Source organism: Ornithodoros turicata, chromosome 7 (assembly GCF_037126465.1).
Source record: "Ornithodoros turicata isolate Travis chromosome 7, ASM3712646v1, whole genome shotgun sequence".
In the NCBI taxonomy this organism is placed as follows: Eukaryota; Metazoa; Arthropoda; class Arachnida; order Ixodida; family Argasidae; genus Ornithodoros; species Ornithodoros turicata.
Genome location: NC_088207.1, coordinates 17,454,839 through 17,467,863, shown reverse-complemented (window position 1 = coordinate 17,467,863; position 13,025 = coordinate 17,454,839). Strand labels below are relative to the sequence as shown.

Sequence of the window (13,025 nt, the reverse complement as noted above, 5' to 3'; positions counted from 1 at the left end):
GAACCTCAATCGGGAGTTCACTAGCTTCAGCCAGTACTTGCCGTGTTTCAGCCATTCTTGGAACTCCGAGGCACTGCATAACAAAGTAAATACGACTACGCAAACTTTCGTTTTCAGTGCATTTCTTATCCGCTATACCGTTGTAAACACGGCGGTCTGCCACAAGTTAAGCGTAGCTTCCGCCTAGGGGCGGTAGCGTCGTCAAAAGCGAAAACAAATTCGTGTCGGCTAGCGCCCCTAGGCGGATGATATACACAACACTTTGCAGACCGCCGTGTTCACATCGGTATAGCGCATAGGAAATGCATGAAGACGAAAGTTTGCGTGGTCGTATTTACTTTGTTATGCAGCGCCTGGTAACCACGATTTTTTCGGAGGCTTTTCTGGTACAAATTATGCACTCTGTGGTAGCGGAAGTCTGTCCATCAAGTAGGTATCGTGCCACGCGCGAAAATGTGACTGACCTTTTATAGCACCCACCCTGTATATCGGCGCAGTTCCCTTAGAAGTCGCCCCAGGATGCGCATTCCCCTCAGGTCCCCCAAACTCACCTCGGAAAAGCGCGCAACGAAGAAGGCCGCCACTAGATACCCCACTGTTGCCGTTCCGGATCACTTCAGCGCGCTAAGTTTAGCGGCAAAATGTTTTTGTTGTTTCTGCGAATGAATCTAGTCTTTATATGTCCAAATAAAACGCGTATAACAACTTTCTCTGTCGTGTTTCACTTTTTGGTCCGTTTTTAAACGTGTTGAGCGATCGGAAGGATCTAGTGCACGGCTGCGTGCATCACATAGCGTACCTGTCGTACCAGGTGCCGCAGGCGCTGCAGTCGTCCATTTCTCCTTCGGTGGCTTGGCCTGGCTTGGATTGTGCTTCAACTGGATCTTTAGCGCGCTACAATTTACGCAAGCCAACGTCTGGTAACAATGGGGTATCTAAGGGCGGCCTCCAGCATTGCACGCATCGGGATAGGAACAAATACATGGGAAAATGGCGACCTTGGGGGACCTGATTCCCTTAGAGCAATTGTCGTGACGTTGTCCATATATGTGAGGCCGACAACGGCGACCCGTACGTTTCACTACTGCCACCACCTTGCCCGGTATCTATGAAGACAAAGAAGAAGAGGAACACGTTCTATTGGTGCTCGATCTGCCGTTAGCACATATCCGCAGCAAGGCACAAGGATTCAATACGCTACCTTTGAGAATGGCACGTTTTATGCCCTTTCTGCTTCTACTTATTCTTGTTGGAACACAGAGTGGTGAGAATGCTACTGCGCATGGAAGCGTCGCCGGTTCAGCAAACTCATCCCAGCAAATCCCTCCATCCATTACATCGGGGACTCCGCCTACCACAGAAAAGGTAAACATCTTAGCAAATTAACATGTGACGAATCAGAGAAAAACCGACATGAATACGCCGTTGAGATTCAAAATTATCGGAACCTTGAGTCTCGATTGATACTTATATATCAAGGAGAATGTCGATAAATATCAATTAAATGTGCACACTTTATCGGTACATATAGCGAGGAAAATATTTGTGCATGTATGTTCATAGCCAAACCTCTGTTTTTTTTTTAAACAAAACGAGATAAACAAAGATGAATGAATATAGAATGAACGTCGAATATTGTGTGTAGCGTGCAAAATTTTTCTTGCCTTCCTTCAAGACTATCAGTCGGCGCTTCGACAATGGCATTCTGGTGGCACAGACCGATAACAGCACTGCCTAGACCTTAGATCGAGCGCCGTATTTGCGTAATAGAATGCCATAAATTATATTTTAAACGCAGGTCCAAAATGGCACCCCAGCAACCAGCGACCATGTGTTGGCGTCGTCCAGCACAAACAATACCTTGGACCCTATGGGTTTTGGCCATGACGAGAAGACGAACAGGAGTGCCACGTTGAACCCACCTGACTACATGCGGGCGAGGCGGGCGAATGCCCAACGACGATCTCCATTTTTTCCCCTCATTGCTTCCATCGTGCTGGTTGTGGTCTCCGGTACCACCCTGCTCGTGTTTGTTATCATCTGGACCGCTTCTTTCTTGAGTGCTTTCAAGGGCCCAGTCAAGGCCACCAGTGCCCGACTACTGATGCGAGTAAGACTCTCTAACCTCAGTCTAATACCTTCAGTTTGAACCGACGATATAATTTTTGATGACAAGATTCGTCCACGAATAGATACAAAACCTTCCGTTACTCTCTTTTTACGCCACATCGACGCTGCACAACGGTGAAACTCGAGACTAGTCAATACAGCTTCACATGGCCAACCCCGCGTTCATTTGCGGAAAGGTTGCTGCTTTTCGTGTGGGTCACTGAGCTGCACCTGTATTTTGCTGTTGAAGTCATGGATCTAGGAAACAGTGCAGATAATGACCAGCAATCTAAACCAAACGATTTTTGTTCTGTGCCACAATGGGACACTTGCCCACGCCGTGTCCCATATCAGAACTACATATCTGAACTGTTTCTTTTTTTTTTTTTTTATTCTGGAGCACACAAGATCTGTGCAGGTCACGTCAGGAAGGGAAGCAAAACCTCGTTTGCCTTCAACGCATCGAGAATGAACAATGCAGTTTGGAAATCTCAAAATCGATACCAAGCGGCAACCTGGACACGTCCGCCATGTTGGAGTGCAGATGCGCCTCCTACAGGTCATGCAAAATAGCGAATAGTCGTCGTATCATTTCATAAGAAACTGTAACGTACAGGTCCCGACAAAAGTTTATGGAACACCACAGCGACGTATTTCTTGATCAGTTCGACACCCTAGCAATGAACCGGAGCGCACACAGTCACTGAGAGGTACACTGAGTACCCAGTCACCTGTCTGCGAGTCTATCTGCTCCTGTTTTCTGCAAGGGCGCACGTCGCCCCGATGAAGATATACGTCACTCCGGTGTTCCGAAAACCTTTGTCGGGACATGTTCTTGGTTATGTCAGAGCAATGCACAGTTTGTTCAGAGGCTCGGATGTATTAACGAACGATTATGTTTTATCGGACGACACGAGGGCAAAACGCGACGGACTGGGTCATGACGGAATGACACGATCTATTTCCTTATCTCGATCTCGTTGAACCTCCCCAGGCAACACAATGTACTGAAAGTCGAGTGCAATAGGGGTGGACGGTATGTGTCTTATCCAGTGATGGCCAGTAGTTAACTACATGTAGTTAAACTACTAGTTAAACTACCTGATTGTAGTTAAAAAGTAGTTATCAACTACTTGCAGAAATGTAGTGGCAACTACTAGTTAAACTACTATTTTAAGTAGTTAACTACAGTAGTTAGGTTACTGAAGGCGCCAACTACTTATTCCGATTTTGCCGCAAGCTTTACGGCACGATTGTGCTTCCGACTTTTACCTTGAGCTACTTGTTTTATGAGAACGGAGGTGCATGTGTACTAAATCTTCACTTTTAATGCTTGTCTAGTGAGGCCTCATTTGCTGTGAAATAATTCTGCAACTTAGTTTATCGCGTAGGCACAGAAAGAATCCCGCCGCAAGCTTTGTATTTGACGATCGTAGCAATGGCTTGAGCCAAAGTTTATTATTGCTTGTGATTCATATTTAGCTGTCCAAGAACACTACAAGGGATTGATGTTGGTGGACAACGTTAAGTAGTTATAGATGTAGTTAAACTACATTGCAGTAGTTAAAAAAGTAGTTTTAACTACTCCCCTGAAAAGTAGTTCAACTACTAGTTAAACTACTCAATCACAAAGTAGTTAGTAGTTATAGTTAAACTACTGTAGAAGTAGTTAGTGGCCATCACTGGTCTTATCAATGATCTTTAGCTTCACGAGTCTGTTCAAGGCCTTCCACCAACCCGTCCACCCCTGTTGCACTCAACTTTCAGTACATTGTGCTGCTTGGGTCATCTCTGGGTGAATGGTCAACATCTGTCAGTGCACCAAGGACATTGGCCATCTGAAACTCTGTTACGCAGGCAGTTCCGCATGAAGGGGCGACTGCTCCTCGTAAAGTACCAAATGCCGCGCGTTCCTCGCAATGGGATAGAATCACCAAAGAATATCGTAGGTAGTATCACCATTAAATACTCTTGTTCTTTCTCGAACAGCTCACACGAGGAATGAAGAGGAGCGGGGACGACACGGCTGACCTCCTGCAGAGTATGAATCGTTCAGCGACGGATACCATGGTGCGAGCCGGTTGTAGCGGCGAGGATCACAAGCGGATAGTGCCTTATTCACGAAACAGTTTGGTTCCCTTTGGGAGCACAAATCTACATACCAGAATAGTTTAGAAAAGTGTGAGACAATATATGTCGCACTGAAGAAAAGTATACAAATTATATTGGACGCAGAAATGGCTCGTATTACATCATTAATTTGTTACCTATGCACAGAACAAATGTGTTATGCTAAGATGCCCTTGGAATCTACCTGGCGATGTTCGAAAGTTTTTGGATTCCCCTAGAGCTTGTCCTTCAAATAATACCACATTGTTTGTCGCAAGAAGGATAACACTTCCGACTGTCTTGCCCAGAACACGAAGACCATCGACTTCTATTCTTAGCTTTTTCTTTCTCTATGAGGCCTAGATCTGCGATACCTTGTGTGGTGCGCGGGTCTGGGTCTCTACTCTTTCTATATCCGAGAGTAATGTCTTGTCCAGAATTCATATTTCATGAATACAAAAACCGCTGATGTGGTCTGGTCCTTCCCCTTGGCTGTGGATTCGCTATCTAGTCACTTTCTGCTTTTCTCTTTTTTTCGTCTTCCTTCTACTAACCCTATCTAAGGTCCCTGTTTCTATGCGTAGCTTTTTCTTTTTCTATGAAGCCCAGGTCTGCGATACCTCGTGTGGTGCGGGTCTGGGTCTCTGATTCTCTTCTGCCTCTGTTCTCTCTGATGGAGTTGAGCCCCTTGCGTTGACTGTGGTTTCTCAAACTCTAATTGTTTTGTTTCCCCTCTCATGTTTCCAGTCTTCTCTGTTTCTTGTCGTATCTTTCTCTATCCACACCTTTTTCTTTCTCTCTGAGGGGCGCTCTGTTGAAGCAAACAGCGATGTCACGTGAGTGGCCGCTGGATAAAAAATTCACAGAAACAGTTCGTTGTGACTTTCTCAATTTCCTTGCCTTTAAACTGTATCATATAGTTCCAACAAAAAACAAACTGGTATCAAAATGCATGAAACGAAAACTGCATATGTGCCAATGAAGAGAGAGACGAGTCAACGAGGAAACCAACAGGTCAACCAACACAGGAACTAACGAATCATCAAATCAACAAACACGCAAAAACACATCAATCAAACAAACAAACAAAACGAAACAACGAACCAAATAGCGAACACGATCGAGGGCACGTACCATCATCGTCTTTGGTGACACCGTAGTTAGACATTTTGCCGTGCTGTGAATGATGTCTGCGGTGTATCTAAATGGTTGCATTATGCGTTGAACTGAAATATTTCAGCATGAATGATTAATGAATTATAGCGTTTGCTACCACAGTTCCGTTGCAAGCTTCTAGGCTGTTTGCCAAGAAATCTGTGCCTAAATTCCACTAGAGTTATGAATCTTGTTATACCTTCTGGCACGGCAATGACACGGAGCTGGCAACCCCTAGTGGTAAATGACGAGCGACTCTTGATCCTTTTTCGAATGTTGGGAAAGGAAAGAGTGGATGGGAAAAGGATCGGAATGAATGTCAGCACAGTTCCTGTAAAGTCGGCGACGCGTACTAACCCCCTGTCCTCCCGCACTCCTTCCTGTTCTTTCACTGGTAATAGACGTTTTTAGCTGCATACAGCTGAACAGAAAATATAGGCTCAAAATAAGAGTACCTTCTGGTGCCCTGGATGGAGCGTGCTTCGTTGTGTTGTGATTCACGTATGACCTCGGCGGTGAGCCGGCTGAGAAAAATACTCTCTCTCTTTCACCCAGAGGAACAGCTACGCAGGTGTCAGAATATCTCAATTCAACTGGGGCGCTGCAAGCGAGCCCTATATCTGCCGGTTTTATAAACTGTACTGCCAACGCCGTCCCATTGCCCTCTACAACTGGATGAGCAAAAAAAAAAAAAAAAATGTAGCACGAAACATGCCAATGTCATGCTTGTGGAGACAAAGGTTACAAATTTTATTTTCTGCTGCCATGCGCCATCAGAGACGTAGTAGATTTCTCGGACATTGATCAATAAACAAGTGGCGGATGGTGTGCACTGTAACACTGTCACGACGGGCAACTAGAAACGACGACGGAGATACTACAAAGGGGCGGCTGTGAGTATTTCCGGTAGAACTAGCAGTAAAAAGCGAACTTCCCGCAAATGGTGATAATGCTTAGAGGCGGGATATGAATACGCTCCGTTTTTTTCGTCGACTTCGACAAAACCTCGACAAACTTCCACTTCGACAATATGGATTTCAAGCTTGCGGTATTCCCACAATCATTTACACGAACTGAGCACAGTTGTGAAGTATCCCACTAGAACACGAAGGCGGAACCATAAAAACAACTTTAGCAGTTTGAAAAATTCTGGCTCCTACCGAACGTCGATGGGAGCACTCCTTCCTTTCTCTGCTCGGCAAACGTCACCGTGCATTAGTCATACCATTCCTACGCTGTTTCCTGCCTCTCGGGGAAGCAGATGGTGGTATACCACTTGTCCGCTCCATGCAGGGTGACGTAACGTTCTTGCGACGTTCTTGTTTCAGTTTGATTGCTCGCCTATTTGAGGTATAATTCTTCACACGAGAACGAAACAAAGTTGATGGCACGTATACTGTGGACGCTATGTACCAACTACGATGTGCAGCAATTTTGTCACCGATCGTTCCGAAGTATGCCTTTAAAGGGACTCTGACCAGAAACTGTGGGAGCTCTTTCGTACCTGTAGTCGATAAAGCACCCAACAAGGACTCTCCATGCGAAAATTCACGCATTAAAACCCCACGGATTCTCTAAACTCGAATTTTAAACATTCGACTTCATCCGAGTGCAGCACGCCTAGCGTCAAACCGAGAAAACATACGTTTATATAGAATATCCACCCCGGCCCACCATCAAGATGACGTCAACACGGGGGCCACTCGCAACACCCACAATTGGCTCAAACGCGTCACGTGGCCACGCAATATCTGTCAATTTCCTTCATGAAATGGCATTTCTACGTTAATATGTTTTTGTTACAGAGCCTCAAAAAGAAAAATATACCCTGCATTTATCACCTGCAACAGTTTCTACGATTTTCTTTTCAATCTGTACACGGCGTTCGATACATGCTTCCGTATCCGGTCAGCTGTAATGGATGCCGTATGCCGAGCTTGCGAACTTGTGTGACTCCCGGTTCATCCTCTTTGTTCGGGTCATTGGGTTGGTGTTGGAGTTGGTCACCATATTCTGAACGTTTCACCTATCGTTGCGGTGTACTGTTCTTGATCTGCTGCGAAGCGACGAACCACATCGGCAGTCACTCGCCTCAGCGAAATTTTGTCTGCTGCATCTCAAAGGAGCATGGGGACCTGATGATACCTTCAACTAAAGGAACCAAATGTGCTCTCGTGTGGTCCTGACGGAAAAGTAGTATCAACAAGGTTAGCACATTTATTTTTCAGTTCCAAGTCTACGTACTGAAAACCATGCAGGTGCAGTCGATCATTCTCGTAGCTGTTGTGTAACGCGTATGCTTTCTTACATATCCCACAGAACCCTCCACTTTTTCACCCAAGTTATCTTTATGAGATCCTTTTGATGGCTTCTTACTAGGCTATGCCGCTCCGAAGCATTGAGATGACGAAGCGTCGTGGTCACGACCTACTCTATACTAGAGACCTGGACAGCTGGCGATCCCCTATGGGAGAGACGGGTCACAGGTTAGTTACGTTAGTGACCGCCGCAAGCGCCACATAGCATTATTGGGGAGAGGGAATCACCCTTGCCACTGCCTTTAGTCTGCTACGCAGGGATACACAGGCTGTTGCTAAGCACGCGCTATTATCTCTCTTATACTGCTTCGTCGTTGTCAACACAGCGTACCATACATCGCCGCGGTTTCGACAAGTCACGTGGTAACGAATAGTGCGAGCTAGCGCCAAATCCCATAGCCAAGCGGCGATTGCCAGAACTACTACCCCGGTGCTGGGAACATTGCGGATGTCCAGGTCTCTAGTATAGTAGTAGGTCATGGTCGTGGTAGCTGCACCTCTGCCTTCGAAAGATGAATCAGTCATTCCACACTGTGCTTACTGGCTTTGTATAGAGTCTGGCAAATCCGACACACTTGGACTGCCTTTTTCAAGAAAGTTTGAAATGTAAGTATGTGTATATTGGTTTCACCTATCCACCACATATTGAGCGTGTGTATGATTGTACTTTATATGCTACAGCGTATCAGCGTACATTATTATTCAACACGTAGTGTGGCAAACTCGACATCAGTCACACACAGCCAACAATTGCCTTTTCTTCAATTGCTTATTTTTATCATATGTTTTCGTCTATATCTCAATTTACCAACCAACAAAGTATATTATTGAAGAAGTGCAGCCTACTGCACGAAAGTCTTGTTTTTAATGTATATAGTAAACAGCTGATGCTCTTAACCGTCTTTGTTATTTTTGATTCTGCATCGCCGGAAACTTGCACATTGTTTTTCTTCACGTTCTATATTATTTTAGTATAATCGTCTGATATTTAACAAATCACAGTTTTACCATGGTTTTGGCACACTATAGCCCGAGTTGCTTATGCGTCATTAAATTGAATCATCATCATCTTCAACTGCCATTATTCAGTTGAAGTGCCAGGTGGATATAGTGATATGGCGAGATATATTTTTTCGCTGTCATCCTGGAATTGCTCATTTCAGAAGAATAGTCACCGTGAAGTTTGCTTTCGTTTTCAGAAACATTAAGAGGACTAAAACCAAACGCTTTTCTTTCAGAGCATCCCTTATGCACCTGCATTTCAATTCCAATCTGTATTACAAGAATGACAGACCACTCAATAGAGATGAACATCTGAAAGTGAAAGAGCTGGAATGAAGATACGTTAATCTGTGTCAAAGGTTCTTAGTATGTGTGCAAGTCGAGGACATAGGTCTCAAGCTAATTCCTGTCTTCAGAAGACGTGACAACTATGCTCCTTCTATCTATTAACCAGCTCCACTTTTTAGGGTTCCCTGTAAACTAATGGATCACATCATGTACTACCACGTTGTCAACCAAGTCGAGTCTGTCGATTTCTTTTTTTACATTCCAGCATGGCTTTAGAAAAGGGTATTCAGGCAAAACTAACGTAGTGGAATTCGTTCACAGCATTTCAAACTGTCTTGATTTCTGGGTCCACGTAGATGTAGTATTCTTTTTATTTTGTAAGGGCTTTTGACACTGTGCCCTATGCTCGCGTGTTGGCCAAAGTAGCCTAATTAAAATTTGATCCTGCTACCTGGATATGCAGTTTCTCAACTAACCGTAACCGTGGCGACAACTCGTGAGGAGAACCTATCATATCGCCACCATGCAGCATTTTTTATGTTACAATCGCTTCACATTTTAATCTAGTCAAAAGCAAGGCCTTTTGGTGATTGGTCTTGTATAATTACGTGCCCCTCCGTTATGTAACACCACACTGGGTTCTTCAACCTATGAGAGAGAAATAAATATATTGCAAAGTAAATTGTCTACAAGGCTCGTTATTCCATTTCGCCACACTACCATAAGCAATTGTTAGAGTAGTGGCCCAGGGTATGAAGCTCGCCACTAATCATCATTCAAACAAAGTTCATAATGTAAAATGCTTTACTCAGAACACTGGCTTAACACAACAATTAAGAATAAAGAGAGTAAACGTTTCATTGCCTATCCAGGTGGCATCATCCCTCCAACAGAGAACAATCAAAAACAACATCAAAGGAGTCAAATCGGTGGTCCGCATTCCTTTCATCCAATGTATTTCATACGCTATTTGGAGGGCACTGTGCCCATCAGGCATTTTGACTGTGAATATCAAGTTGAGTGCATAGAATCTGATGCAACCTACATTGGCGAGATAGACAAAAGACGTGGGACAAGACTAAAAGAGACAGTTGCCAGGGCTACTAATGCTTAGCTTAACTAAACAGGACCGAATCAGTCTACCACTGCTGTCCTAAGGGACATATATTTTGGTGGTGCAGTAACCTTTGCTCATGACTAGCGATGGGACCCTAGAAAGTTCTTAGAATCCTGCTTTATCAGGCATGATGCTTCAGCCTGTAATACAAACCGTGGCCCCCTATCGGATGTGTAAGATTCCCTCTTAGATAGGCTGATGTGCTCATCTTTGGCCTCTGTTGTACTGATGATGCCACCCGGATAGGCGACAAAACGTTTACGCTCTGTTTTTATTCGTTGTGTTTGGAATATATTTTCAAATAAAGTTGTTTTACAAAGCTCAATACATTGCAGAAATCATTCTTGTTGCCTATTGTTTTGGGGGTGCCATTCTAGCAGTCACATGAAGCACTGAAGGGCCAATTTAAAAAGTAAAGGCAGTATGATTTATGTTCTTGCCGACATGGCACAGCGTATGTACGAGATAGTTCCATTTCAGAAGCCTGAGAACACTCAAAGCAATTAGTGTGCTAGCATCAGATATGGTGTACAGCATTACATATTTGCTTTTGCTAGGGCAACTAAGAAGGGTGGATAGAAAGGCCTGTTTCCACAAAAGACACTCAGATTCATTAGCAATTTCCTCTAAGAGAGCCAAGGCTTTTTCTAGATTACTAGAACATGGGTACCTGGTTATAAATAACAAGAGTTCATCTACCAGAAGTCAGTGTTTCAAACATCCTGCTTTCCATCAACACTATTAAAAGGTGTGACCCCCCAAACCTACACAAAATTCCTGGAGAGTCTTTACTGGACACTGTTGCTGTCCCTCTCACCAGGTGCTCTCTATGAACCCGATTCACAGTTCTGGATGCACTGCCTGAGCTAACTTCAGCATGCTTTCCCAACACGAATGGTAACTGCTATGAGGAGTGTTGTACTTACTGAAAGCAACATGAAATGCTGTACCTTGACAGGTAACGTTGATATCCTCCTTAAGACCGTAGAGAGATGTTCCTTGCTCCCTTTCTTCCAAATCTTACTATCAGACGCAAGCCCACTTGCCACCAAGCCAATGAGATGTGCCTCACAGTCAGTGCAATCAAGGGAATCAATCACTGAGGCTCAGAAAAGCTGTTTTCCATCGGGATCTGATCCAGCACTGAGCCGTAAGTAGCCCCGTGAAAGTACCAGGGTTTCTTCAAATTTTAGATGTGCCAGCATTTGTTTTCCTCCCCTCCTTCTTTTTATGTAGTAGCTGATTACTTTAGCCTTGTACTGCTTTGGAGATTGTGGAGATGATGTAAGAGGTGGAACTAGGCTTTATGCAAAATGAGGCAAAGTGTGACCATGTACAAATCTTCTGAGAATGTCTATGTATCATTCACACAAAGAGAGGATACGTGTTACATCTTTTTCCGGTTTTGATATTTATTTATTTATGAATATGTCTCAAAGGCCATTGCAGGCATTACATGAGGGGGGACATCAACATGGGTCACTTAACAAATACGGAAGTTACAAGGAACATACATATTTGGAAGACAAGACTCTATTTTTTGTTCGTTCATCAGTCTTGCTCAAGAAATTGTTCACTGTAGCAATGGTACACAATGTCACGAAAGGAGTGCTCATCTATCGTTCCGCAAGACTCATTAAAAAGGACTAGTGTTGTGTTTCAACACAACATGTTGAACTCATGAACCATGCATCATCCTGAGAGCTATAGATCATCCTAAATACAGATGCTGAATTATTTTAAATGTGATAGACGAGCTGTGCAAAGAGGTACCCCCAGTTAGGATCTTGGGTACTTGAAGCCTGTGGCATTTTCTGTGGGAAAGGCTTGCCAGACCTCTTCACTGCACAGGCTGGGATGACCATGATCTTGTTTTTTCCCAAGCTTGTGCCATACTCACCTTGCAAACTGGCGATACGCAGTGTATCTGCATCGTCTACACAGATGTACATAAAATATAGTTCAGGCAAATAGGTAACCGGTTACAGTACAGTGTGTGTGCATTGTCATTTCTACATGTACCTGAGAGTAACTGCAGTTTACCTGCCCACACCTTGTACATTACTACACATGCTGTGTTCTTTTAGAACCCAAAATTGTTTTGCTTTTCACTGAATCGACAATCAAGAACACTCAATATCGCTAAAAACCTACGCTAAAACCTTATGCACAGGGCAATACATAAAAACGTGACTCAGGACACAGCACACTGACAATTACAAAACTGCCTATATTGGTTTTCTCCAGTTCAGAGTCGTGTACTGTATAGCCTTTTTATGTGCTGCGCCCTGTACTGGAGTTTTTAACGACTCTATTGCAGGACCAAACCAGTTTTGGGCGCCCAAATTTTAACATCGTTCGACAAGGACACATGTGACTTACTTGTGAATACAGTCGCTCATAGGTTCGCGCTGCCCACGGAGTTCAATATGCGACCTTCAGGACAGTCATATTGAAGAATAGAAGGTGGAAATCTTTGTGGCTTGTAATGCACTCATACTGCAGTCATTCGGCAGTGTTTTCGAGCTCCTTGCAGCACAAGCATTCGATCTCCTTCGGCATTATGACACACCAGCCACACCGGCACCATGAACAGCAAGTGCGCATTAGATATCAGAACACGAAATTTCTGAGAACGTTTACATGTTCGATCACAATGTGCGTTAAAAAGCTCATCGCTTACCTGAAGACAGTCGACTCATGCTGTTTGCTTCATCTGTAACTGATGTTCGTAGAGCTCTAACTTCGTCTCGCATTCGCGGCATCGGCGACGTTTCGAAAGCCTACCGAGCTGTTCAGCACGCAGAATTTTCTTCTCGATGTCTCGATCGCAGAAAGGTCAGAAAGAAGTTCCGGGCTCGAAGTCTCCGCATTTCTGCCTTCGACGTCCATATTGAAGATCGCTTTCCGGACGGATGCCGGCGCTC

The 13,025-nt window shown here is 44.3% G+C and overlaps 1 protein-coding gene across 1 annotated transcript; it reads left to right on the top strand.

Annotated features, from left to right (window-relative positions):
* The first annotated feature begins 1,080 nt into the window (after positions 1-1,080).
* Positions 1,081-4,382, top strand: LOC135399606 (uncharacterized). The gene is made up of 3 exons (XM_064631333.1): positions 1,081-1,365; positions 1,799-2,110; positions 4,099-4,382. Exons 1-3 carry the CDS (start codon positions 1,210-1,212, stop codon positions 4,282-4,284), a joined length of 654 nt encoding a protein of 217 aa, XP_064487403.1. The 5' UTR covers positions 1,081-1,209; the 3' UTR covers positions 4,285-4,382.
* Positions 4,383-13,025: the final 8,643 nt, after the last annotated feature.